Raw genomic sequence first — 27,401 nt, 5'->3', positions numbered from 1 at the left:
TAAAGTTAATGTTTCTTTACTAGGTCAGATGCCACTCTAACTGCTATTTATTGGCAAAATGTTAAAGTAATGCTCATTGTGTTCACACAGTGAGTTTATCCCTTGAGGTTAAAAAAAGGCCAATTCTAGAAAACTCAAATGATAAGAACATTCCAAGTTAGTACAAAAAGAGAAGAAATAAGAAGATGGCTGTGCAGTTTTCCTTTAGTGGCATCTTTTTGCAGAGTATTCAAGATTAACTTGTCTTCTGTTCTCTTTCTCGGGCAGCCACAAAATTCAGCAGATCAATGGCTGTGACAACACCAAACACCATCTGCCTCTGACTGGAGTTGCCATTGCTGTGATCTAAGGATTTAAAAAAAAAAAAGAATAAAGGAAAAAGCAACCTTATTAGCTGCCTAGAAGGCTTAAGAAGGAACTGAACATCAAATCTTTCTCAGGCAGCTCTTGCCCCAGACATTCAAAGAAACCAGAACAATCCTGTCCAGACCAGGGAACAGCTGGGCTTGGAAACAACTACACTTCAGATGACCTTGCCCCAGTCTCTTCCAGGTTAGTGAAAGGCAATCGGATGTTTACTACTAACCTCTCCCAAGCCTCAAATAAGGTATTCTTTCTAGAATAATGTAGTCTTACATGTATGATAGGAATACACAAAGAAATTCAATAATAATTATTTTAATCCTGAAATTATAACCACATCTGAGTAAGTGTTACTTTGGCTAAAAAGTATGCCAGCCCCCCCCCCAAAATATTTTTTTTTTAAATGCCAGCCAGCTGTAATGGCCTTTAAAAAAGTCTCAGTGTTTCCATATTTCATCATTAGACCTCTGGAATAGTGCTTGGTTATTCCACAGATAAGAGATCAGTACAGTATTATACCACATTTATATTGCCATAACTTGTTCAGGCATTCCTCAATTGATGAGCAAGCCCTCAAATTCCCATTCTTTGTCACCTGAAAGAGCTGTAAATATTTTTGTATATCCTTATAGTTTGTTTTGCTTTGGTTCAATCTCTCCTTTAATCTACCCCCCCCCTCAAATTTACCCTCCTTGCTTCTCCCTTTTCCCTGTTAAGCGGAATATACTTCTCTGTCATTTGTGTCTGTGTGTATTCTTCCTTTTTTTTAACAGTACAGATGAAAGTGAGGTTCAAGTGTCAGACACTCCACCCATCCTCCTCATTTCTAAAGATGTTTATTTATGCATCCTGATTATGATATAATTTTCACTAACCCAGTTTTTTTTTTCCACCTTCCTATCTCAACCAGGGTGTTTCTCTTTCTCTCTCTTTCTATTCTTTTCTTAAACTCATCAAGACATGACAAAACTACCCCAAGGTCTTGTCTAATTGGATTTCCTTTATGGACCCTGATGATGACAGGGTTAAGAGGTGACATATGTATTATCTATTTCAATGGGAGCTGTTAATCCTTGTTTAGTTCTTAATCATTGTTCATTCATTTTTACCTTTTTATGTTTCTCTTTACTCCTATTTGAACTTCAAAATTTCTCCATAATGTTCATCCTTTCACCAGGAATGCTCAAGTCCTCTATTTTATTAACAATCTATTTTTCCCTATGTAGCATTATGTTCAGTTCTATTGAGTGTGTTATTCATTGGCTCTAAGTCCTATACTCTTTCCGTTCTGGAATATTGTATTCCAAGTTCTCTTCTCCTTAACAGTGGTTGCTGCTAAATCATATGTGTTCCTGATTGTGGCTCTTCAACACTTAAATTCTTTCTTTTTGACTGCTTGCAGTTTTTTTTTTTTCTTTGACCTGGAACCTTTGGATTTTGGCTATGATGTTCCTGGGAGTTTTCATTTTAAGGTTTCTTTCAGGAGGTGACCATTGGTTTATTTCTACTTTGCCCTCTGGTTTTAAGAGATGTAGGCAGTTTTCTTTTAGGAATTCTTGAAATAGGATGTCTTGAAATAGGTTCTTTTTTTGGTCATAGTGTTCAGATAGTGTAATGATGCTTAATATTTTTTCTCAATGTGTTTTCACTATGAGATATCTTATATTTTCTTCTTTTGACTTTGCTTCAATATTTCATAGCTGCTGTTTGGTCCAATCTAATTTTTAATGAGTTTGTTACTTGGGCAAGATTTTATAACTCTTATGCCAGGCTGTCAATTGTTTATTTGCTAATTATTGTTGTATTACATTTTCTGTCCCTCCTTCTCAGAGCTGGGAGGGAACTCAGAGAACTTCTAATTCAGTTTGTAGAGAGGGGTAGATAGTAGAGGTAGTAGCACTATCTCAAAAAGGCTATTGTTAATGTGCCTCTTTTAGTGTGGGGAATGAAAGAGTGGAGAAGAGAAAGAAGCTGGGTGGTCGGAGTGGGGGGGGGGGAGGAGAAAGAGAATATCTTCTCTAGACTTTTTCCATGAGCATTTTTTTGGCATATGAATTGACTGTAGAGTTGGAGATTCTTCCATATCTGTCATTTCTTTTCCATTTTTTCTAGTTATTAAAACATTTAAAAAAGATCTTTTTAAAAATCTCTTGCTTCCTCTCTCCCAGGAATTCTAGTTGAGTTTGTGCCCAAGCAGTATTATTCTGAGCCTTTCCTTGTAGATGTTTTGAAATTATTTTCCTCTTCCGTGTTTTGGGTCTTGAGCATCCCATAACTCTTTTTTCATATGCTCATTCTTTTAGTCTACTTCCTGACTTTGGCCTTAGGGGGAGCTCTACAACACTTCTGAAGGGAAGGTCTAGACTGATCTTATTGCTGCTTTCTTAGGGCATTGAGTGTTGTGTGTTTACAAACACAAGGAATAAACACAATTACTATGACTACTACTACTACTACTACTACCACTACCTAACATGTATATAGAACTTTAAAGTTTGTAAAGCCCTTTATAAACATTTGTTCACTGGAGCCTTATCACTACCTTGTGCAATAAGTACTACTGATATTATTATCCTCATTTTACAGATGAGGAAACTGAGGCTCAGAGAGGTCAAATGTACATACCTGAAATCCCTCCTACTATTTCTGACAAGGACTGGTCCTGTGCTGTAGGAGCCAAGTGCATTAAAGTTAAAATGTTAGAAAAATGACCATGTCAAAGAAACCTCACTGGCAATCTCCTCTACTGGAGAAACAACCCAAAACATTCACTCTACTATTGACGGTAGCAGTAGGTAGGAAAGTAAGAAAAATTCAAAGAATTTCAAGCTAGAACAATGTAATAAAACGATACTTAGAAAACAAAGGAACCTCCAAGATCCCTAAATTTTGGCCTTGTACCTTATCTTAGGCCCCCAGGATCTCTACAGAGGGAATGACAAAGTAAACTTACACTGAATCTGTTCGTGAACCACTAGAGCAAAATGGTCAGTCTCCAGGATGTGGGAGAGCATCCCCAAGGTGTCTGTCAGATGAATCTGCAAAATAAAGAGTTTCTATGTTTATGTAGCCTCTTAGGTCCCCTGGAGAGGCCTGCCTCATTCATATTCCTTTGAAGGACTGTGGGACAAAGAAAGAGAAGGAAAAAGCTATGAGATTCCTGCCTCCTTTAAGGTCTTTCAATTTCTCACATCTTATTTTTTTTTACTTAATAATATTTTATTTTTCCCAATTACATATAAAGATAGTTTTCAACATTCATTTTTGTAAGATTTTGAGTTCCAAATTTTTCTCCCTCCCTCCTCCCAAAGCCAGCAAGCAATCTGATATAGATTATACAGTACAATCATATTAAACATATTTCTGCATTAGTCATGTTGTGAGAGAAGCAGAACCAAAAATTTCTCACATTAATTACTTTGAATGGGTACATACAGAAAAAAAAGAGAAGGTATTCTTTCTGATTTAGAAAATATAATTCCAGTCAGAGGCTTATGAGACTATCTGAAAATTGCAATACTCACCTGAAACCTTACAGACCTTTTATCACAGACAGATGAGCATGCTCACCTGCAGCTCCTGAACATTGGTTTTAGTCTCAAAGATTTGGGAAACAAGATGGAGAAAGGTGAAAAGAGAAGCACAATGGAAACTGGTAAAAGGAAAAAACCAGTAAATAAACCAAAGAACAAAGAAAAAGATCTTAACATTGTTCTAGGGAGAAGATTGGGAAAGGATAACCCTGCATTGAAGTAAAATGGTTGAGTTGTCCAATGGCTACTTTTTTCCTCAACCCTCCCTACTCCTCAAGGTGGATATGGTTTATCAGTGGATAAAGACATGGATATGGACAAAAGTTACCAAGGACAGGTAAGGATGAGTTGTGATCTGAATTGAAAGAACTTTCTACATCAATGGCATCAAAGATCCATTTGAATATTCGAGAGACCCATACCATTTTGTACCTTACTGAAATTAGATATTGGTGAAAAACAAAATGTCAAAATAAAGTTTGTCTGAAAATCAGAATTTAAGCTGAGTGATTAACATTATGGTCTCTTAAAAATAACCAAAAAAAAAAAAAAATCTTTCCAGCATTGATTGAACCAAGAGCTTAAAAGATAGAGGGAAGGGAAAAAATAAAGGACAATAAAAGTTATTTTCTCACTAGCAAGCATGTGTGTATATTTTGTACACACTGCAAAAATTTATATATCTGGGAGATTTGAGATTTATTCTATGGAGAAAATTGCCTTAACCAACCAATAAATATTTGTTGTGTTAATTATTAATTGATTGGGGAGGAAAATAACGCAGCATAGTAAATAACTCAATAATATTACATGCACAAAGATCATTAATTTGCTAGAACTATACTGATTAAAAAAAAAAAGTCCTTGACTTTGTTTCTGAACATCAAGGCCAGGTTCCTTTTGTGCAAATATTTGTTAAGCTAAAACAAAAAGTTTCAACAGTGCTTTCAATTTTGCAATCAAGTATTCAACAAACCATTGGTCAGTTATTAAAAGGGAATTAAAAATACAATAGCTAAGTGAATAAATATGACATATAAGTGTGAGGCATTTCAGAACATCCCATCCCAAGGACTTTAACTATTGAAGGGTAGAAAAAAATTAAGAACAATTTTTCCTCATAGGTAGAGTAGTAGGAAAATCAATCCTCCTCTTGCCAATAGAGCCTTGGTGCAGACTCAACAAGTTCTATGAGAAATCCAAGTTTTCAGAAATAATTTTGGCTTGATGGAAAGAATTCTAAAGTCCTACCAAAAGGAGGAGCTCAAGTTTGGAGCATTTTTGTCCTTACCATTTCAATATGATTTCATTAGTTTACAAATCTCCTGGCAAGGAAAATCTCTACCAATGCAGGTCAGCCGTTGTTCTATAACTAGTGATTTGCACCCAGGGTCATACGATATGAGCTGGACTTGAGCCCAGGTCTTATTGACTCTTTATCCACAATCCCAAATTAAGATGTGGTCCTGCCCATACTTTCCCCAGGGGAAAGATGGGGAAGGGCTATCTGATCTATGATAGAGCAGTGGGTTTTAGGTATAAAGGCAAAGGAATACAAAACACCTGGCTAAGAGTGTGAACACACTGGTGAGAACACATGTGGACTTCAGTAGAACATCTCTGGGTAGCAGGGTCATTGAGGATCAAGGTCTGTGGGTGCATATAAAATTGCCAATACCTTTCTATGGAAGCAACTGGTTGCTGTGGCCCTGTGTTCTTATATGAAAGTTCTCCCATTATCCTAGAAGTAGTGGGGAGCATGAATCTAGAGAGAGCTAAAAAGTAAGCTACATTTATGGGAAAAGACAAGAGTTGGGGACTGCAGGGAAAAGAGGAATTGGGATGAGAGCTGGATAGAGAAATGAAGGGGTCTTGATGAATCAGTGCCATTGCTGTCACTGCTACCACCACTACCAGGGGCAGAATGATGTAAGAGTCGACTGAATGGATACAAAAAGGACAGTAGCCATTGGTTTGCTAAGAATGGAAAATGACAATAGCCACATTTTCCTTCTCCCCTCAGTCCCACTTCCTGCCCAGTAGAAGTGAATTACAAAGCTTAGCCACGCTTGTTTTTTTTTATAATGCTGTACACCTGATACCTGACAAAGTGGTATTAAGATAACTGTGTTAGCCCAAGGCATCAGTGGTTTATATGTATTTGATTTGCTTAAGAAACAGGTGGGGAACTGAAAATAAAGCAGAGATTTTACTGATATAAATAAGTCTGAAGTAATGTTGCAGACCATTCATGCCAGTGGTAGTATTGATTCTGCAGGAGAAGGTGCTGGGGGTGGGGCAGGTGTGTGTGTGGGGGGGGGAGGGTTCTCTTTTTTTCCCCCCAGGGCACACATGCTTTCCCCAGAACACAAGCACAATCATACTCAAACACACATTCTCTGGAACACATACATTCTAGAATACACACACACTATGGAAAATCTTTCTATCTGTCTGCCCCTATACCCCAAATGGTGACTTTAGTGGGAGGAGAAACTTGGGAAATGGGAGACAGAGCAGTACTCTCTTCCAGGAATTGTAGTCAGTTGCCTTAGGGATCTCAGGCAAATAAATCTCTTTCTTATTGTTCCCAGCAAGAGGCAGAGGGGCCCCATCCTTACCACCTCTACCCTCACCTCAAGGCATGGGCAAAGTGAAAATCATGCACTTGGGTTAAGATTGAAAGCAGGACCTGGGAATGAGAGGCAATACAAGAGGGAGTAGTTAGCTTTCCTGAACTCCTAACCATTGTTACGTATTCAGAAGACCAAGGAGACTTGCTATACATGGAATAAAATTTGTCACTTAAAAGCTGATTTTCTATTTGAAAACAAATAAATACAATAGTCATACTGATGTACTACATGCAGCCATTCTGGAAAGCAGTTTCTAACTATGCCCAGAAAGTCTCCAAAGTGTACATAACCTTTGACTCAGTGATACTTCCAATGCATTATATCCCCAAAGAGAGCAGAGAAAGAGGAAAAGGACTCATCTATAAAAATATTCATAACAGCTCTTTTTCTGGTGGCAAAGTACTAGAAACTAAGAAGATACCCATGGCAAAATATGGTATATTAACATCATGGAATTATTGTCCCATAAGAAATATTTTTTTTAATTAAAAAAAGTTTTCCCAGTAAGAAATAATAAAAGGAATAGGTTCAGAGAAACCCAGGGAAGATTTGTATGAATTGATAGGAAATGGAGTAGAGGTAAAAGAAAAATTAATATAATGACTACAACATTGTAAAAGGAAACAACTTCAAAAGACTTAAGAATGCTGATCAATATAGATGGAGCAAGGGGGGGGTGGCTAGGTGGCGCAGTGGATAAAGCGCCGGCCCTGGATTCAGGAGTACCTGAGTTCAAATCCGGCCTCAGACACTTAACACTTACTAGCTGTGTGACCCTGGGCAAGTCACTTAACCCCCATTGCCTCACTAAAAAAAAAAAAAAAAAAAAAAGAGAAATGATAATCATATATGGTACACATCTTGTAGAGAGGAAAGAACAATGAACGAATTGGATTTCTATTCCTGGCTCTGATACTAACTAGCTGTGTATAACAATAATCTTCAGAGTACTAAGTAAGGAAATGTTATATGAAAGTGCTATGTAAATCCCAGCAATATTAGCCACAAATATTTAGGTGCTGATTTCATTTTTTCTTCTTTATACACTTCATGATCATAAATATGAATAGGATGAACTCACTCAAAATACAGAAGGGTAGAAAAATGGAGAAAGGTAGCAGAATAGATTACAAAATAAAACCTAATAATTTGTTATTTATGGAAAATGCATTTAAAACAATGGTGCTTACAGAGGGGATATAAGGGTTGCTGGTAGAATTTATTATGTCTTAGTCAAATTTAAAAAGCTAGAGTTGTAATACTGATCTCAGACAAAACAAAAGTAAAAGAAGATTGAGATAAGGAGGGCCTTTCTTCTATTTGACGGGAAAGAAGTCTCTAAGCCATCTATCTCCTCCCCTTGAGGTAAAGTCTTTGACTTCTCTCTTGGTTACTTGGTTCCAGTGCCCAAATAAAAGACTATTTTACTCTAATTGGATGGCTTTCAAGAGTTGTAATTCTTTAAAGAGGAATACCTAAGGTCCCCTACCACCTATTTCCCCATGATGATTAGCAAAAAAATTTTTTAAAAACTATGTAAACTGTAAAATATGTTCTATACAAATGTAAGGTATTTATACTTTTATTTTGAAATGTTCTAGGGAAGCACAAATTCTCCCTTCAGCCAGTGTGACTACAAGGACTAAGAATTTGACCTGTGTTAGTCATGAGATGGGTGGATGTGGTAGGTTCAAGGTGGGAGGTGGTAGTGGGAAGGTGTTTTCTCCTCTGTTCATCAGATTATAGCCAAGTCTAAGGAAAAAAAAAACATTGCTGCTTTGGAAGGTATTTTGCTACAACATATTCAAAACTATGCAGAGTAGTTTTCTCTTCAAACCTCCTACTACTTCCCAATTAAAAACGAAATAAGAGGATCAAACAAGTAAGGAAGTACAATAACAGCCGTTTTCTTGCCAGGACATTGTCCATATCCTGCATAAATCCAAATCTGGCTAAGAAAATGCTTTGTGGCTTGATAATGATTCCATAAATGTGTCAACCAGCCTTCACCAAAGAATTTTAAATGTTGCTCAAACCTCACAAATTAAGAGTTTTTCCCATCTGTTTTATCTCTCCTGCCATGAGGGCAGGGACTCTTTTATTTATAGCAATTGGTTTTTTTTTGCAGGGCAATGAGAGTTAAATGGCTTGCCCAGGGTCACACAGCTAATAAGTGTCAAGTGTCTGAGGCTGGATTTGAACTCAGGTCCTCCTGAATCCAGGGCCGGTGCTCTATCCACCGCACCACCTAGCTGCCCCCTACTCTTTTATTTATCTCAATATCTTCCATGTCCTAGCACAGTATCTTACATAAAGTGGGCACTGGAATTGAATTGAATTAAGAAATCACTTTCAAAAGAAGGCAAATTGAATTCTTGAATGCCTCTATTATTGTCATGCTCCAATCTCCTGCTCTTGAAATCATCAGTCTCTAAAAGCTGAACTCAAGTGCCTTGTCAGAGTAGCATTTATTTCTCTCTCCAGTCAAGAATGATCATTTCTTCTGCAGACCGTGAACAGAACTTGTGACATTCCCACCAAATGCCACTACCTTAGAACAGTGTCTGGGACATAGTAGGTGCTCAATAAATTCTTGTTCCCTTCCTTCCCCCATAAATCATTATTTTAGTACAATCATGTGAACATGTCTTTAACCCTCATTCTCTAATTAACTATGAACTCCATGAGAACAGGTACCATGATTTATTTAATCTTTAAATTATTCTCTGTGCATAGCAGTGTTGTTCATTGTAGGCATTTTATAAATGTTTTGTTTAAGTTGAATTATCAGTGTTAAAACATACCTCTCACTGTGAAAGGTCACTAGTAAATGAGCGATTTTCTCTCTAGAAAGTATTCCTAGTCTTTCAGAGTAGACTCTGATAGAAAAAAAGGCCCATATAACTTCAAGTACAGGATTGTGCATCTAACTGTATGTGCTAGGTGATTAAGCCACATTTTTACCTGACGAAATTGCTTATAGATGACTTTGCTGACTTGGTCTGAAGGCTGAACCTTTCCAGCAAGCAAGGACGAAAGCATATTACCAAGAGTGACCATTCCCAATATCAAACTGTAGGGATATAGAGAACACAGAGACACATGTTTAAAACAGAGGAATGTGAATCTTCTTTCTCAAGTCAGACAACATCAACAACAGAATTCTCAAAGAGGCTACCATAAAGGTCAGAAATGGTTTTGTCTTTTGTGTCCTTTATGTTTCCTGCTTTATTAAAAGAAAGGAAGGAAGGAGGGAAAAAAGAAAGAAGGATAGAGAAGAAAAGAGGGACAAGGATATTTCATTTCTTTAATGATCAGTTTTGATCTAAAACTTTTCATTTAACAAACAGTAGAAAAGCCCTAAATCAGTGTCATTACTCATTAAGTGATCAGAACTTTCAGGTGATTATACAATAACAATGAGGAGTTGGTGGATTACTTTGTAAAATATATAGTCTGTGGTACGGATGACCCTATTTCATATCGAATTCTAGACAATAGTAAACAAGACCCAAGATTTTAATGTGCCACCTTAGCAACTGAGTCTGTAGTAGAATCCAGAGGCCGATACAGATTTATTCCAGATCACACTGCAAACTGACAGGCTAACAAGCATCAGTACACAGGGGCTTTAATCTCCAGTCAGTTAACACAGTGATTTTGCCAATCAAGAAGAGCTTGGTGAATAAGGTAATGCAAGACCTGTTGATTAATTTGAACTGTTAGACTCTTGCTTGAATCCCAATTGGGCAAAGATCATTTGCTTATTATTCTTGCATCTCTCCCAGCACCTAGCACAATGGTTTGCCCTCAACAGGCAGCTGCTAAATAAATGAATGAACTGCCTACACGTCCTCAGTTTTGCCACAATGTTGAGTGAACTGAAGGAAATCCCTAGTACATTAAGAGGATCTCCCGTGAGGTGAATTTATGGGCAAACATACAGAGCTAGACAGAATGCACTGGTATCTGCATTTCTGGAAAGAATACCTACAAAATTAAATCACAAATCTACTGGAGTATTCGAGGACTGACTGATACGAAAAGATTTACTTCTTCTTCTCAGTCACTAATACTATCTCAGTTCACTGAAATCTACAGAAGCAAAAATGAAATGCAGACCATTTTATACTCTGCAGGATTATATGTAAGAAAAAGTCATCCAAAATTTCTTTTTGGAGGGAGAAAGAAAGGTCCAGACTTACCCAGATTCATCAACAACTGGTACCTGGTCAAAACCCTTCTCTCGGAGGATTTCAATAGTTCGTTCACAGGTGACAGTTGGTAAGACAGTCAAAGGTGCAGAGAGGCTTAATTCTTGAATCTTGAGGTGCCACCACCTCGAAAAAAAATGGAAGTGTATACATCATGTATATAGATATATAGATATAACCTATATCGGATTACCTGCTGTCTAGGGGAGGGGGGAGGGAGGGAGAAAAATCTGAAATTGTAAAGCTCGTATAAACAAAAGTTGAGAACTATCTTTATGTGTAACGGAAAAAATAAAATACCTTATATGTAAAAAAAAAAAAAAAAGAAGTGTATACATCAGTGGACTGAAGAGAAAGGGAAAATTATAGCCAAGATGCCAGAAATCTTTCCACTAAAAAGAATTACATAAACAAGAAAAGATGTATTGATTACTCTACTTGGCTGCTTCTTACAATATGTCTCATTTAGCTCCTGGAGATGAATCCTCTCCTCAGATGGCTCTTTGTTCTCTTTTCCCATACCGGTCAGACTAGGTAGAATACCAACTGTCTCGAGGTGCCAAAATACCATCATTTAGAAATATGGAAAAGGTTTTCTTACCATGGTTTAGTAATCATGATATCTTCTTCCTTCATAAATCCCTTCTGAAGCATCCATTTATCACTCAGAAATTTTGACCTATAAATCATCAGAGAAACAAAGTTACCATTTTCTGGAGGGTTTAAAGACTTCCACAGTAACTGCTTCTTACATGTTGTGCCTCAGTGAAATGCTTGGAATTGACTCCAAGTCTGAAATCCTGAAACTATAGTTTGTAGGGAGAGTGAATTGAGGAGGGTTGGAATGTTCTTCTGAGAGGTACACTCTTAGAATCCAGAATTAATAGAATAAGGTTGGAAAAAGCAAGACTATTACCAGGGTATTCGAATAAAAGTCCTCTTTCTCCTCTTCCTGGACGTTCTGTTCCTCTCTCCTCCTGCTCTAGGACTAGACAAGCCCAGAGGAACCTCAGGATGGATACTGCTAGCCATAAACTGACCTTAAAAACTGCCAACAAGGCAGATAGGATTTGTGGGTTCCAGCAGATGCTGTTGGTCCTCCTGAAGACTTCTCAAAGGTCTCTCTACTGGTGGCACTGGACTATAGTTGTTCTTGATACAACAATTCAAGCACTCTCTTAGTTTCTAGTAGAATTTCAGGTCTGGATTTGTATCCTGAGCTCTGTGTGACTCAGGTCCTTTATGCCCATCATTTGTATTATCTCCTACTCTGCTTGACACTGCCAGAAGCAGCTATCAGTCAGAACACATACAACTCACACCTGGAGTTTTCCTGGTATGTACAGGGGAAAAATGCTACTGCCGTGAGTAGATGTATTTGGAGCATGCAAAAACCATGGTTACTAATATGGCATGATAAAGGGCATCCACTTTCCCTATGACATCACTATCCAAGATTATGAGTGAACACAGACCCTAGGGACCAGAATGATCATCTCTCATAGGAAGGGGAGACCATTCATTAGTGATGTGGTACCAACTCTAGAACGGCTAATGTAATGCAGTATGTACACACACACACACACACACACACAGGTATATATTAAAAACATATAGAAGGGGTTAAAAGAAGGAGGAAGAGAAAAAAGGTTAAATAAGGGGAACCTTCTTACATGTAATTCCTCACAGAATCAGGCAAAATGACCACACAACGCTGACCTTCCTTCAGTTCTTTGGCGGCCTTTACTGCAACGGACATCGAGCTGCCAGAGCTACCACCTGTCACAAAGAACCAAGTAATTAAATATCATTTACTATTATAACTAATATTCACAATTATGATTAACTAATCTAGGGTGTAGTCTACTGGTTGAATTAAGGATTCACAGTGTAAGGGGCTAAAATTCTAGCTAGTCTGTCTAAAATATCTAATGAGTGGTCGCCAATAAATTAGAAGCTTTAGCAAGAGTTAGACTTTTAAGTACTTATTAAGGAGAATAAGAATTTGGTGAAGAGAGAGAGGCCTATATTCAGCTATCTATCTCAGGAAGCCCACAATTCTGTTCCACTCTCCACGGGAGTCCTGCTGAAAGACAGCGAGAGAGCCAGCCTCGCCCCTTCTTCCTCCCACAAGCCTCCTGTGAAAACTGGGAACATCCCATCCACACGCACACACAGCTCCAAGCTAATTGGCTGGTAGCTTTGATAGACAGTACCCATGAGCAAACATCATTTCCTGATGCCAAGGAAAAGCCACATGGCTTGCCCTCAGACTCCTTCTCCTCATGGCAGAGCTTTCCTACAGTAACTCTCCAGCAGGTGGCATCACTCCAATCATTACAACAGTCTCAAAGCTATGAACTATGGCTTTTGATGTAATGTCACATATTATTTTTTCTTTAAACATTAGTGAATGTTTTAACTTCTTTTTGGTTTCAGCATGTCCTAGACCACTGAGAAAGCTGAAGTTGCTTTATCTTTAGTTCATAATTTCTGTTTTAGAGAGGTTGTGGGTAACAGAAAAAAATCCACCCCTCTATCTTGTTGCTCAGATGACCCAGAATGATATAGTTTTAAAAAATTCTTTACACACATTATCTCAACAGTACTTCACAATCCTATGAAATAAGTACATGGACATGTATTTTCTTCATTGTACAGATGGGAAAATGAAGGGTCAAAAACATTCAGTGACTTGCCCATGGTCAAACAGCCAGTGTCAGAGGTGGGATATAAATCCAAGTATTCATGACTCTTAGTCCAGCTCTGTATCTACTATTTTAGAGTGAAAATGGACAGACCTTTGTTCTTAACTTTAGAAATCTAATCTAGGGGCAGCTAAGTGGCACAGTGGATAAAGCACGAGCCCTGGATTCAGGAGTACCTGAGTTCAAATCCGTCCTTAGACCCTTGACACTTCCTAGCTGTGTGACCCTGGGCAAGTCACTTAACCCCCATTGCCCCTTGGAAAAACAAACAAACAAAACGAAATCTAATCTAACCCTCAGATTTTATCAATGAAGGAAATGAAATTAAATCTTGCCCAGTGTTCCTAGGTTTGACTTAGTCTAGTTCATCTGCCTTCTAGTCCTATAATCTTTCCATAACACCATATTGCCTTTAATCTTATCCAATTTGTGAAGTGAACACAAATTTGAATTTATGATTAAAGTTGATAAAATTACATGTGACCTAAGTGGCAATATCTATGGGGGCCATAAGAAGGACATTATTTCCTTGGACACCATTCCATGGAAATTTATAGAACACAAAGTTAAGGGTTTTTTTTTTCATTTTCCAAAGAATGCCTATGTTTCAAAACACGAGGCAAGAATTAACACAACTTTTAATTTTTAAATTTTTTTTTAGTGAGGCAATTGGGGTTAAGTGACTTGCCCAAGGTCACATAGCTAGTAAGTGTTAAGTGTCTGAGGCCAGATTTGAACTCAGGTACTCCTGATTCCAGGGCCAGTGCTCTATCCACTGTGCCACCTAGCTGCCCCAACACAACTTTTATAACAAATTTTGGAAATGTTTACCCATTAAAAAAAAGTGAGAGTAGGGGCAGCTAGGTGGTGCAGTGGATAGAGCACTGGCCCTGGATTCAGGAGGACCTGAGTTCAAATCTGGCCTCAGACATTTGACACTTACTGGCTCTGTGACCCTGGGCAAGTCACTTAACCCCAATTGCCTCACACACACAAAAAAATTTTAAAGTAGGATTTCTTCCCCAGAATCCTATTTCTTTTCTGTCCTGTATAAACACATCACTCATAGTAGGGCTCATATATCTAGTCACCAACTTACCACAGAGTAATCCTTCTTGGGAAATTAACATTCGAGCAAAAGCAAAGGCCTCCTCATCGTTGCTCTTGTACCATTTATCCACCACCTACAACCAGGTAAAGAGATGAAGTCCTATATTACAGTTTTGTGTACACGCACTGTATGTGTTTTAGGTGGGGCAGAAGCAAGGTGGGAGTGGGGCAAAGATAGTAATAGTAACATCACATATATGGTTTCACAGAACATTTTACATATGTGGCCTCACTTCAATCCATATTCCTTTTTTTTTGTAGATCCATTTTCTCATGGAGAGCTATAGCTAAATGGCTTCAATTGGATAGAACTGCACTTGGATAGTTAATTGCCATTTAGCCATTAACTTCCTCTGATTGGGCCAATTCCTCCTCTGTTAACCTGCCCAATTTGTCTCCAAGACATAGAGGAAGTTACTTCTTTCCATTTACTTATACCACAACTGTCTCTTATGAGGGAACAAAGTCCAGGCTAGAAAGCGAGTGTCCTGGATCCTAATTCAATCTGATCATTGTCAAGTTCTTACTTATTCTTTAGGCCCAGAGCTGGGACTATGTTTTGAGCACTACATTAGTATCCAAGGGAACAGTTCCAGACTCCTCTAATCCTAAGAGATGATGGGAGAAGAGTAACCACTAACATCTACCCTCTGAAACCAAACCCTGCTTACTTCAAGACTCCACCACACATCCATAACCCTTATGAGTGTTGGTGGAGAGGACACAAAAAGGTACAGAAAGTATGGGGATGAGAAGACAATGACAGAGAAGGATACATGAGTGGCTTATACCAACTTCTTATAGTCCTATTGTTTCTCTATCCATCTGTATACACTTTTGGTTTCCTGCTCTTTCACAATAGTTATTGCTGAAGACTTTTACAAGAAACTCCTGGGGATCTACCTAACCTCCCCAAATAGATCTCACCATCAAAGCTCACCAAACCTACAATTCAGCTTACCTTCCTATCTAGTACTGTGGGGATGAAATCATACCCAATGCCCTCCACTTCATAGGCTGTTTTGTCAGTCTGGTTCAGTTCTTCTGGCTCAGCAAGGATAGATCCTTCTGGATCCACACCAATGATCTGAAGAGGTTTTTCAAAATGAGTTTCAGGATTGATCAGTTTTTTTAAGATAATATGTAAATATACAAAATGAAGCTCTATCAAAAACATTAAAAAGTGCCTACTTGAGCACAGTATCAGGTTACTTCACAGGAATGAGACTTGCCTTTGGTAGTAGTTTGTGGTCTAAGATTCACAATACTCACACGAATGTGCGCCGAGGAAGGCTAAGCATTTACAGTAAGTGCAGACATCCTGCCAGGTCCTGTTTTAGCATTGCCCAATAAAGACAAATCACCCCGAAAGCCTTCTAAGCAGCACACCTGGAGTTTGGCAGTATATTACTGTGAATCTGCTATTTCCCTGTGTTAGCATTTAATCTATAAACCTTAAATATTTCTACTTTCATATGAAACTCTGAAATATGATCAGACACTGTTTCTTCACATTTTCCAGGTAGCCCAATCACTCTTTTTTTAATGAGGCAATTGGGGTTAAGTGACTTGCCCACGGTCACACAGCTAGTAAGTGTTAAGTGTCTGAGGCCGGATTTGAACTCAGGTCCTCCTGACTCCAGGGCCGGTGCTCTATCCACTGTGCCACCTAGCTGCCCCCTCTAATGAACTTCTTAAGAAAAATTAAATTCATTTGAATGAGCAGGCGGGCAGGACGTGTGTGTGGGGTGGGGAGGGGAATCTTACTTGGGAGAGAAGGGAGAAGAGATAGGGATGAGTTATCTAATGGCTTACTATTTTAACTAATTTTGCTAATAAGCTGCTAAACTTAGTTTTTTCAGTCTACTGAAGGAGTATATATGTTATTCTCATCTAAATTTTGATGCCCTAGGAAAAAGCCCTATTGATTCCCTTTTTTTTTTTTTTTAGTGAGGCAATTTGGGGTTAAGTGACTTGCTCAGGGTCACACAGCTAGTAAGTGTTAAGTGTCTGAGGCCAGATTTGAACTCAGGTACTCCTGACTCCAGGGCCGGTGCTCTATCCACTGCGCCACACGCCACCTAGCCGCCCCTTGATTCACTCTTAAAGTTTTGCCACCCACATCTCTATATACCCTCCAACCAGGCAAATAAAATCTAACACTCTTGGGAAGACACTGACACCTGACGTATACAATTTGGAGTTAAGTAGCAGAAAGGAGTTTCCATACAAGGCTCATATTAATTCTGTCCTTCAGGAATCGTTTTTGAAATGTTTGGGGTCCCAGCGTACTTACTTTGCATCCTGGGCACTTCTCCTTCAGCTTCCTGGCAATGCCTGTGATTGTGCCCCCTGTGCCAGCAGAAGCTACCAGCATATCCACTTTTCCTATTGTTGTGGAAAAAGTTAGAACAGCACAGTAACAACATCTTTAGACCATATCCCTATTCAGATTTTATATAATTGGGGTGGAACTCACTCAAAAAGGCTTTCTAAACCCAGCTGAGGCGAATAACCAAAGAAAAGGCAAATTTAAAAAAACAGGAAATGGAGACAGGAGACAAAAAAAGTTCTTTATTCTTTCTACTCCTTCAAAAGGAAATTCTTATCACTAGCCAGGGAAACAAATTCAGTTGCTTTCTCTTCAATTATTAAAAAAAAAAAGGATAATGCTTTCTACCAGATTTCATTCTCCCTTAGTTCAGCGGCTACATAAAAACTCCCACTCTTGGAGACAGGTCTGAGCATGGGTCAGGAAAAGGTATGTGGGTACCTGGATCAAAACTCGAGGGTTTTTGGCCAAAGCAAAGCAAAGCAAACCAAGAACATCCAATAATGAGGTAACTAACTTAAAGTTGCTTGGCTCTCAGGCAGAAAACAGGGTTTAAGTGCTGCTTGATGTCAGTGCCAGTGTGGGAGTGATAGGAGAGCTCATTACCCTCTTGACAAACTATAGTTTACCCAGAAGTATTGGACACGTTCCTTCTCCCTAAGGGAGATTTTATCAAGTAAATCAAAGGAACAAAAATATTCCCACCATCACAAACTTTGCCTTGGCTTCTATGAAAATACCCAAAGAAGCATTATGAATTTAAAGAAGATGGCCTGACGTCTTATGAGGTAAGTAGAAGAAATTATTAATTATAGTTTACAAATGAACAAACTGAAGCAAGGGAAGAAAAAATGACTTGTTTATTGTCCTTGGCACCCAATGAATCAATAGCAACCAAGCCTGACTACCAGGACAAGATGTACATACCGTCACATTGATGCAAGATCTCCTCGGCCGTGCTGTCATAGTGAGCAAGGGGATTACTGGCATTTCGGTACTGTGTGGGAACATGAATGAAGGGAGCAACAGAATTGTAAGACAAATTGAAAGATAAATAATATTCACCCTACAAATTGCTCATTGCCTAAAATAATGGAAAAGTTGACTTTTTTTACTTCATCTAATCCAACGCTCTCAGCTTACAATGATGAAACAGAGGTCTAGGGAGGTCTAGGTTAAATGATTTGCCCAAGGGACACTCAGAAAGTTAGAAATTCAGTTAGGATTATAAATATCTCTAGAAAGCATTTATCCTCCTGCCTTTGAACCACTTAAATTCCCCAGTTTTTATATCTAATAGTTCACACTTCTAAAGTTTTTTTTTTTTGTTTTTTTTTTTAGTGAGGCAATTGGGGTTAAGTGACTTGCCCAGGGTCACACAGCTAGTAAGTGTTAAGTGTCTGAGGCCGGATTTGAACTCAGGTACTCCTGACTCCAGGGCCGGTGCTCTATCCACTGCACCATCTAGCTGCCCCTAAAGTATTTTAAAGTGTGCAAAGCTCCCAACAATAACATTTTGAGGTAGGCAGTATGGATATTACTTTTCCCATTTCACAAATGAAGATGGAGGTCCAAAGAAATTAAATGACTTGCCCGACCACACAGTTAATAAGTGTCAGAGCCTGGATCTTTCTATTATAACATAGCTGCCTGACAACTGGGTCAAGCACTTCCTAAAAAATCTGTTTCCTTAGGCTTGACTTCAAAGTTAAAAACAAGTGATATGGAATGGTTTAAAATGAAGAGCTTATGTAAGAAAAATATCCCATGTCCTTTAAACAATATTCATTCCAGTCTAAATAAATAACAATAAAGTGTAAAAATGCTGACAGATTAACATTTACTTGATTTACTGAAAGTAGAGCACAAACAAAAACTATACTAAGCCCAATGGGACTGGGAAAAATATGAGAGTCAGACAGAAATCAATCACCAATTATTTATCGTGAGTCTACTATAGGCCTAACACTGTGCTTACCAATACCGAAAGACCAACTCCTGAAGAAAAGTCTAAGGACCTAAGAGATATTCGTGTTTCCCTTCCATGACTTATACCAAGAACCCAACCATGGAAAAACCTTCCTTTCCCTAAGGATTAATGTGACCTCAAAATCAAACATGTACACCAAGGCCCACTTTGAATAGCCTTCTCTAGCTCCAGGGGTACAGCCAGACCTTACCTGGTCCAAAATGTGAGAATCGGGAATCTCATTTTTCAATCGCCATGCCACCCCTACATGAGATTCAGGGGAATCAAACCTGGCATTTGTTGGAGTTCTCACAATTTCAGCTCCCAGTGCTCTCAGGACATCCACCTAAACCAAAGAGTACATTGGCATTCAGAGTAGTCTGGGTCATAGTGTTGGGAATGTTTGGATGAGTACTGTTTAAAATCAGGAAATGTAGCTTTAACAAAGATTTATTCACTATTGCCTGAGTAGATTTGGGCAAACCTACCTTTTCCATACTCATTTTCTCTGGCATCACAATGATACAACGATACCCTTTCACTGCTGCAGCTAGGGCCAGCCCAATTCCTATAACACAATAAAGGAGTTTAAAGAGGGTACTACTAGATTGTGTAACCATCCTTTAGGAATGACACAGTATGGGAAGGGATGTATAAGTCACTGAGAAGAATATACTATCTCCTTAGAATCTAAAGTCTTTTCAAGATGGACAATTCCAAAAAGTACACAGTAGAAATACCTCAGTGAAAAAAAGGGAAAAAAAATGAATTTTTTTAAAAAAGAAATACCCCAGTGAACAGAGGGTTTTTTAAAAATTTCAAAATATATATAATTTGACCCCCTAGTCCTAGTCCAATAAGAGATTGAGACTTAAATCTTTAAAACTTTAATGAACTGATTAGATTTGAAAACCAATTGAATAGAGAGCACAGAAGGTCTAAGTCCAATCTAATAAGTATTTGTTACACACCTAGTATCATAGTCACAAGGTACAGAAGTAAAAGATGTGATCTGACTTTCAAATGAGCTAAAGACTTAAGTGGACAGAATTAGGAAGACCAACACAATATACACTCAAGTGCATGATAATGTGATAAAAATTATGTGAATATGAGCTAAGGAAATGAAATGAGAGAAAGATCACAATAGGGCTGGTCTTGCTAGGGAAGAATTCTTAAAGAAATCTTGAGTTGAGTCTTGAAGGAACTTGAATTATCAATGACTTGGGGGGGGAGAGTACACAAAGCTTACTTTCTCATTGACTTGGGAGCTTAACTCCTACTGAAGGCAAAGAAGACTTTTCTTTTTTAAATCACAACTTTTCATTTGTGTAAAAAAAACCCATACATTGTTGAAAGACAGAACTCTGATCAAGGTCAAAAGCAATCATGACATCAAAAGACTAATAGTGAAGCACACCTTCACTTGGCAGGGAGGTATAGAATGAAACATACACTGTTAAAAATTGCCAATGTGTGGATTTGGTATTTAGTTGTGCTTTTTCTTTCTTCCTTCCTTCCTTTCTTGCTTTTTTTTTTTTGTTTCAAGAGAAGGCTCTACTGAGGCTGAGGCAGGGAAGGGCTAGGAAAGAGGGGAGGAAGGCTTTAGTGTTGATAAAACTGACCAGTATTTCCAGAAGTTGGCTCGATGATTGTATTTCCAGGTTTCAAAATGCCTGCTCTTTCTGCATCCTCTATCATTCTCAAGCTGATTCGATCCTTCACACTCCCTCCAGCATTGAAGAATTCACACTTTGCCACTGGGGAAGGAGGTGAGAGGATCACAGATTAGGAGGTTCTGATTTGGATTAGGTCCACTTATCTCCATCAGAATTTTCTTTAGAATTCTGTCAGTTCTTTCTCTAGATGATCCCACCACTTCCCTCTTTCATCTCTGTGCAGATGACTCTTAGCCTACGTATCCAGCCCTAGTCTCTCTACTAAAATTCAGGCCTGCATCACCAAATGCGGGAACCTCCAAATGGATGTCTCATAAGTATCTCAAATTTGAATTGTCCAAAATAGAACTTATTAACTATTCTCCAAAATGTTCTCCTGTTTCTAACAGCCCCATTTCTATTAAGAACATCACAATCTGGGGCAGCTAGGTGGCGCAGTGGATAAAGCACTGACCCTGGAGTCAGGAGTACCTGAGTTCAAATCCAGCCTCAGACACTTAACACTTACTAGCTGTGTGACCCTGGGCAAGTCACTTAACCCCAATTGCCTCACTAAAAAAAAAAAAATAAATAGATAGATAGATAAATAAATAAAAAGAACATCACAATCCTTCCAGTAACCCAGCTTCAAACTAAGAATCATTCTCAACAGCTCCTTTCTCCATCTAATCATTTTCTTTTTTTTGTTTGTTTTGTTTTGTTTTTGGTGAGGCAAAGCCATGGGAGGCCTGAGGAAGGATGAAAAGGTTTGGAAGAGTCACTGTGGAGAGTGGGATATCAAGTTGATAAGAGGTCTAAACTCCTTGAGAAGGCCATCTATAATAGGTACTTTCACTTTCTCTTCTCCCATTCTTTCCCAATACCTAAATAATTTGGCCTCTGACTACACCATTCCACCAAAACTGCTCTCTCAAAAATTACCAGTGATCTGTTTGTTTGTTTGGGGGTGTTTTTTTTGTTTGTTTGTCTGTTGTTGTTTTTTGGGGGGGCAGGGCAACGAGGGTTAAGTGACTTGCCCAGGGTCACACAGCTAGTAAGTGTCAAGTGTCTGAGGCTGCATTTGAACTCAAGTCCTCCTGAATCCACAGCCAGTGCTTTATCCACTGCAGCTGTCCCACCAGTGATCTTTTGATTGCCAAATCCAATGACATTTTCTCAATTCTCATTCTCTCTACAGTCTGTTAATCACCCTTCTTTCCTTAACGTTCAAGAATTTCTGGACATCATTCTCTCCTGGTTCTCCTCCTACCTATCTGACCACTCCTTCTCAGTCTCCTTTTCTGTATCCTCATCCTGGGCATTCTTCTCTTCTCCCTCTGTACTATACTTGGTGATCTCATCAGCTGCCATGGATCTAATTACCATCTCTATGTTGATGATTCTCAAATCTACCTTTCTTGTCCTAACCTCTCTGCTGACCCCCAGTCTTGTACCTGTAACTGCTTTTCAGACATCTAAAACTGCGTGTCCAGTACACATCTTAAACCCAACTTGTCCCAAACTGAATTCATTATGTTTCCTCTTAAATACTTTCCAGACTTCACTATTACCATACTCCCAGTCTCCCAGGCTTACAACCTAGATGTTATCCTCACCTTTTCACTATCTTTCACCCCTCCACCCATCTCTCGAATACACTCACTTCTCTCCTCTGACACTCATTACCCTGGTACAGGCCCTTATGGCTGAACTATTGCTGGTAGATCTGCCTGCCTCAAGTCTCTACCCACTCCAATCCTTCCTACATTCAACCACTAAAGTGCTTTTCCTAAAGCACAGGCCTGATTATATTTTCCCCCTTTCTAAATAAACTCCAGTGGCTCTCTATCCCCTCAAGGATTGAATATAAAATCCTCTATTTTGGCATTCAAAGCCCTAACCCCAATCTTTCCAGTCTTTTCATACTTCATTCCCTGCCATGTGCCCTCCAATCAAGTGACACTGGCCTCCTTGTAGTTCTTAGAACAAGATCTTCCAACTTTTGGCTCTGGGCATTTTCTCTGACTGTCCCCCATGCCTGCATTGTTCTCTCCCCTCAGCTCTGCCTATTAGCTTCCCTGGATTCTTTTAAGTCCCAACCTAGTACAGGAGGTTTTTCCCAAGCCCTCTTTAATCTATTGCCTTCTCTGTTAATTATTTCCTGTTTATCCTGTGTACATAGTTTGTTTGCACATATTTATCTGTATGTCATTTCTCCCATTAGACTGAACTCTTAGAGTGCAGACACTATCTTTTGTCTCCCTTTGTATCCCTAGCACTTAACACAGTGCATAGCACATAGTATGTATTTAATAAACGTTTACTGATTGATTCACTTACTTCATGGACACCTGCTTTCTTGTTCCATGGGCGCAACATTTTATCACCATCTCTGAATTTTTGTCCCAACAATCTCCTACTTTTCAGAACTCTAAACTTTCTCCAAAGCTCAGCTTAAATGCCACTTCCTGAAAGAAGCCTATTCTGATATGACTCAGGGGCTAAGGGCCTCCCTCTAGGAACTAGTTTGAATTTTTTTTTCATTTTCTTTGAACAAATTGTTTACCCCTAAGAGAACTTAAGTTCCTTAAAGTCAGAAACTATTTCATTTTTCCGTTTGTACTCTCAGCACATAACAAAGTGCTTGGTACATAGTAGGCACTTAACTAATGCTTGTTGAAGCAAGGCAGCTTTGAATATTACATGTTTAAATAATTATGTAATTAAAAGGAAAAGCAGGCTATACTAGAGAAAGGTTTGTAGTTTCATGTATAGTCAGTCCTCTTCTTCTGTTCTACTTTGTTTAGGGAAATGTTCATTTTATTCAATGCTTATTAAGATCAGTACCAGTATGGTTTTTCCATAACATGAAGATTTGGTTTCAACATATTAAAATCATTACAAAGACATTGGTTGTGTGCAATATTCCTGTAACCCCAAAACTACCTTGTTGTTCAGTTGTGACTAACTGAATTGAGTGGTTCAAATCATTGAGTGGTCTGTCATTTCCTTCTCCAGCTCATTTAACACATAAAGAATTAAGGCAAATAGGGTTAAGTCAGTGGCCCAGAGTCACACAGTTGGTAAGTGTCCGAGGCCAGATTTGAACTTAGGAAGATACATCTTCCTGATTCCAGGCCTTGTGCTCTATCTATTGTGCCACCTAGCTGCCCCAAAACTGCTCTAGGTCATCATAAGTTTTCAATCCCTCTAAAAAAGCTAAAATACTCACAAAGTTCACATTTCAGTCCAAAGTTCTTCCCGATCTTATTGATTCTGATCATAGGAGTATCCCCAATTTTCTTCAAAATATCAGGAATGACTTTGGGTGTCTTTGACCTGAAGAGACCAATTTGTATATATAATCAGAAAAAAAAAAAGAGCCCACTGGATTTAGCAGCAACTGAAAACATACCTTTATTGTCTTATGGTAACAATAAATTATCACATAAATAAAGATATATTTATAGTTTTTACTAATTTGTTAAAGTGCAAATCAAAACAGCTTTAATATGTGCCTATCAGAATCACACTTCAGAGTTGGAAGATAACTCAGACTTCCATCTAGTTCAACCCAGACCTTAACAAAATCCCTCTACAGCTAGAAAAACAAAAGTTTACATCTGACCCAGAAATTTCACTCTTAGGTATTATTTCTGGGGGGAAGAAAAAGTTTCTGGACCTATGATTTCATATGTATAGAGAACTCCCTGTGTGAAAATGAATTTTACCGATGTAGGTTAGCAACTCATAAATGGTAGCATGGGTTAGTTTGGAGAATGTCAAAACCCAAAACACTTACAAGGAGACATGATGATGAGGAGATTCTGAGATAAGTTTGCCTAGCTGCCAAGTACACTTGCTAGGGTGGTCAGGCCGGATCCACTTTCGCTCCTTCTCAACTTTGTTCCCACAGTTAGCCGACATCTCTAGGTTCGCATTCTCTGCGTTGCTGCTAGAGAGATGAGGGCAAACCTTGGTTTCCTTCTCAATCTGGGGAGGCTCACGAGGCATGCTGTAAATAAGCTAAGAGCAAACAGAAGAAACAGAAAGTATTCCATTTAAGATTCATCCTACATTTAAAACATTCTTTGCACTGTTAAAAGTTCTATTAATGCCATTTATTTTTTACTTCACACTATGATTTGGATATACCTCATCCCACCTTCTTCACTTGCAATCCCAACCTTCCCTTGCAACAAAGAAAAACAGGCAAAACTGACCATATAGCAACTACCTATGAATTTTATTTTTAACCAACTCTCCTTATCTCTTCTCTGACAAATGCCATTCATAATTTAAAAGTTGGGATTGGTCATATAGTTCTTTTTGTTGACATTCTTGTCATTACCCATGTTGTTTTTATTATTTCTGCTTCGGTTCTACATGTCTTCTCATATGTCTGATTTTTCTTATTCCTCATTTTTTATGGTATGACAATATTCCATTATGTTAATATCCCAAAATTTGTTCAGCCATTCCACAATCAATGGGCACACACTTCATTTCCAGTTCTTTGCTACCACCAAAAAATACTACTATGAATATGTTGCTATATGTGGAATCTTTCTGTCTTTGACAACCTCGGTGCATATGCTGAGACATTTTCTTTAAAAAAGTTAGTGATCATCTGTTCTTTTCCTTCAGAAGACTAAAAAACTTTTAGCAACCAATTCTTTCCAGTTAAAGTGTTGTAATACACAACCAATGCTAAGGATATTCACATATAAATTAGACATTTCATAGGGACATACCCACAAGTGAAATCTTTTTCCCCTTACTGATCTCCAAAAGCACTTACTATATGTTCCATATTTATTTGTAAAATATTAGAGCTAGAAGGGACCTAAGAGCTCAATCATCCAGCACTAGCCCCTCGTTTTACTGACATAATTGTTTGGTATAGGGGTTATTTTGTAAACCCTAAAGTGTTATATAAATATTAGCTATTGTTATTTTAGTGGTTTCCTCCCTTTCTCTAGTAAGCTCGAAGTGGGAAAGAGACACGTGAGACATTAGAAAAGGAAAGTTCCAAACAGGTATACAAACATTCCTAGAGTTTCTTTTTCCATTACCCTTGAAGAGATTTGTAGTCGGCTATGCTGTACTTCCACATTGCCAGTGGTGTGGCTGACTGCTGGTTGGGGTAACTGTCAATGCTGCTAGAAAGCAGCAGGGGGCAGAAATAAAGATCCTAGAGAAGGATTCAGGGAACTACAGTGGTGAGTGAGGTACTTGGAAGTGTTGTAGAGAAGAACCTACCGAAAGCTTCTGTGGAAGTTCAGCACTGATGACATCAGGCTGGGATACTAATGCCAACCTGCTCCTCCCCCCTCCCTCTCTGATGTCAACAATCCTGGCAGCACATACAATAAATGCACAATCTCTTTCCTTGATCTTACCCATGATTTATGGGCCAGAAGAAAGTTTTATTGGGGAAGACTATCAAGCAAAGCGATTTCTTCATAGCCTTGCTCTGTGCCAAGTCCAATATAGTTCTTCACTTTACCGTGTTTTCAATAAACCATGTATGTGGCCAGTGAAAATTCAGCCGAGAACAGACTTCCCAAATGTGAGGTTGGGTAGAACCACTAAGAAAACCAATGGAGATGTATGCAATTTTAATATGTAAGAGTACAGTTACATTTTGAGAAATGGCTAGTATTCTGGAATTTGTAATTCAGAGGAACATATGTACCCTGCTAGCTTTGAGAGAAATTTGGACTATTATGATCTTGGAACCAGGGTACAGATTGGACTCATACCCAGAAATTTTGAAAAATGGATCAGAGACCAAGAGCAACACCAAAAGCAGCAGCAGCTCAGACCTGGAACTTTTTTTTTTTTTGGTAAGGCAATCGGGGTTAAGTGACTTGCCCAGGGTCACACAGTTAGTGTTAAGTGTCTGAGGCCGAATTTGAACTCAGGTCCTCCTGAATCCAGGGCCGGTGCTTTATCCACTGCGCCACCTAGCTGCCCCATCAGACCTGGAACTTAATAATTAGCTGACTAGGGAGGAAGTAATAGCCAAGGGGATAATGGGTAATCAGAGAGAAAGCTGAGCTACAGTAGGAAGGAAGGAGAATACAGGGGGCCTCCGAGTCCCTGCAGGAATTATCAGAATAGAGAACTTAGCCATAAACTGCTGATTTTAAGTTGCCCATTCGAGGCCTATGGGAAGCTACAAAAGATCCATTTTTTTTTCCTTTCATTTATTTAGAATTTTATTTTTTCCCCAATTACACATAAAAACAATTTCTCACATCCATTTTTAAAACTTTGTGTTTTAAATTCTCTTCCTCCCTCCCCTCCCTTATGAACACAAGCAATTCAATATAAGTTATACATGTGTGGGGGCAGCTAGGTGGCGCAGTGGATAGAGCACCAGCCCTGGATTCAGGAGGACCTGAGTTCAAATCCAGCCTCAGACACCTGACACTTACTAGCTGTGTGACCCTGGGCAAGTCACTCAACCCTCATTGCCTGGCAAAATAACAACAACAACAACAAAAGAGTTATACATGTGTAGTGATGCAAAACATTTCCATATTAGTCAGGTTGAACAAAAACAGACAAATATCTTAAGAAAAAGAAACTTTAAAAAAATACCCTTCAATTTGTATTCAGACACCATCAGTTCTTTCTCTGGAGATGGATCACATTTTTTATAAGTCCTTCCAAGTTGTCTTGGATCATTGTATTGCTGAGTATAGCAAAATCATCCACAGCTGATCATCTTACAATACTGCTGTTACCTTGTGGGTTTTGTTGGTGGTGGGTTTTTTTTTGTTACTTTGTATACAGTACATTTCACTTTGCATCACATCGTGTAAGTCTTTCCAGGTTTTTCTGAGAGCATCCTGATTATCATTTCTTAT

The 27,401-nt window shown here is 38.6% G+C and overlaps 1 protein-coding gene across 2 annotated transcripts in view; it reads right to left on the bottom strand.

Annotated features, from left to right (window-relative positions):
• The window catches only part of CBS (cystathionine beta-synthase), a 41,479-nt gene continuing 14,078 nt past the window's right edge, over nucleotides 1-27,401 (bottom strand). Inside the window, exons 2-17 of one of the 2 annotated variants that reach the window (XM_043996881.1) lie at nucleotides 24,326-24,549; nucleotides 23,756-23,862; nucleotides 20,491-20,625; nucleotides 19,354-19,433; nucleotides 19,077-19,211; nucleotides 17,824-17,893; nucleotides 16,861-16,952; nucleotides 15,526-15,651; nucleotides 14,554-14,638; nucleotides 12,420-12,525; nucleotides 11,348-11,425; nucleotides 10,738-10,872; nucleotides 9,497-9,605; nucleotides 3,317-3,401; nucleotides 2,989-3,030; nucleotides 1-345 (exon numbers count right to left, since the gene is read on the bottom strand). In XM_043996881.1, the coding sequence (XP_043852816.1) occupies nucleotides 236-345; nucleotides 2,989-3,030; nucleotides 3,317-3,401; nucleotides 9,497-9,605; nucleotides 10,738-10,872; nucleotides 11,348-11,425; nucleotides 12,420-12,525; nucleotides 14,554-14,638; nucleotides 15,526-15,651; nucleotides 16,861-16,952; nucleotides 17,824-17,893; nucleotides 19,077-19,211; nucleotides 19,354-19,433; nucleotides 20,491-20,625; nucleotides 23,756-23,862; nucleotides 24,326-24,537 (1,707 nt within the window). In that variant the 5' untranslated portion in view covers nucleotides 24,538-24,549 and the 3' untranslated portion in view covers nucleotides 1-235. The remainder of the gene's footprint in view (nucleotides 346-2,988; nucleotides 3,031-3,316; nucleotides 3,402-9,496; nucleotides 9,606-10,737; nucleotides 10,873-11,347; nucleotides 11,426-12,419; nucleotides 12,526-14,553; nucleotides 14,639-15,525; nucleotides 15,652-16,860; nucleotides 16,953-17,823; nucleotides 17,894-19,076; nucleotides 19,212-19,353; nucleotides 19,434-20,490; nucleotides 20,626-23,755; nucleotides 23,863-24,325; nucleotides 24,550-27,401) is intronic. The other variant, XM_043996882.1, reaches the window with a different exon arrangement.

Source organism: Dromiciops gliroides, chromosome 3, assembly GCF_019393635.1.
Source record: "Dromiciops gliroides isolate mDroGli1 chromosome 3, mDroGli1.pri, whole genome shotgun sequence".
NCBI lineage: Eukaryota > Metazoa > Chordata > Mammalia > Microbiotheria > Microbiotheriidae > Dromiciops > Dromiciops gliroides.
Note: the sequence above shows the minus strand (reverse complement) of the source record. Positions and strands in the feature narration are given on the sequence as shown.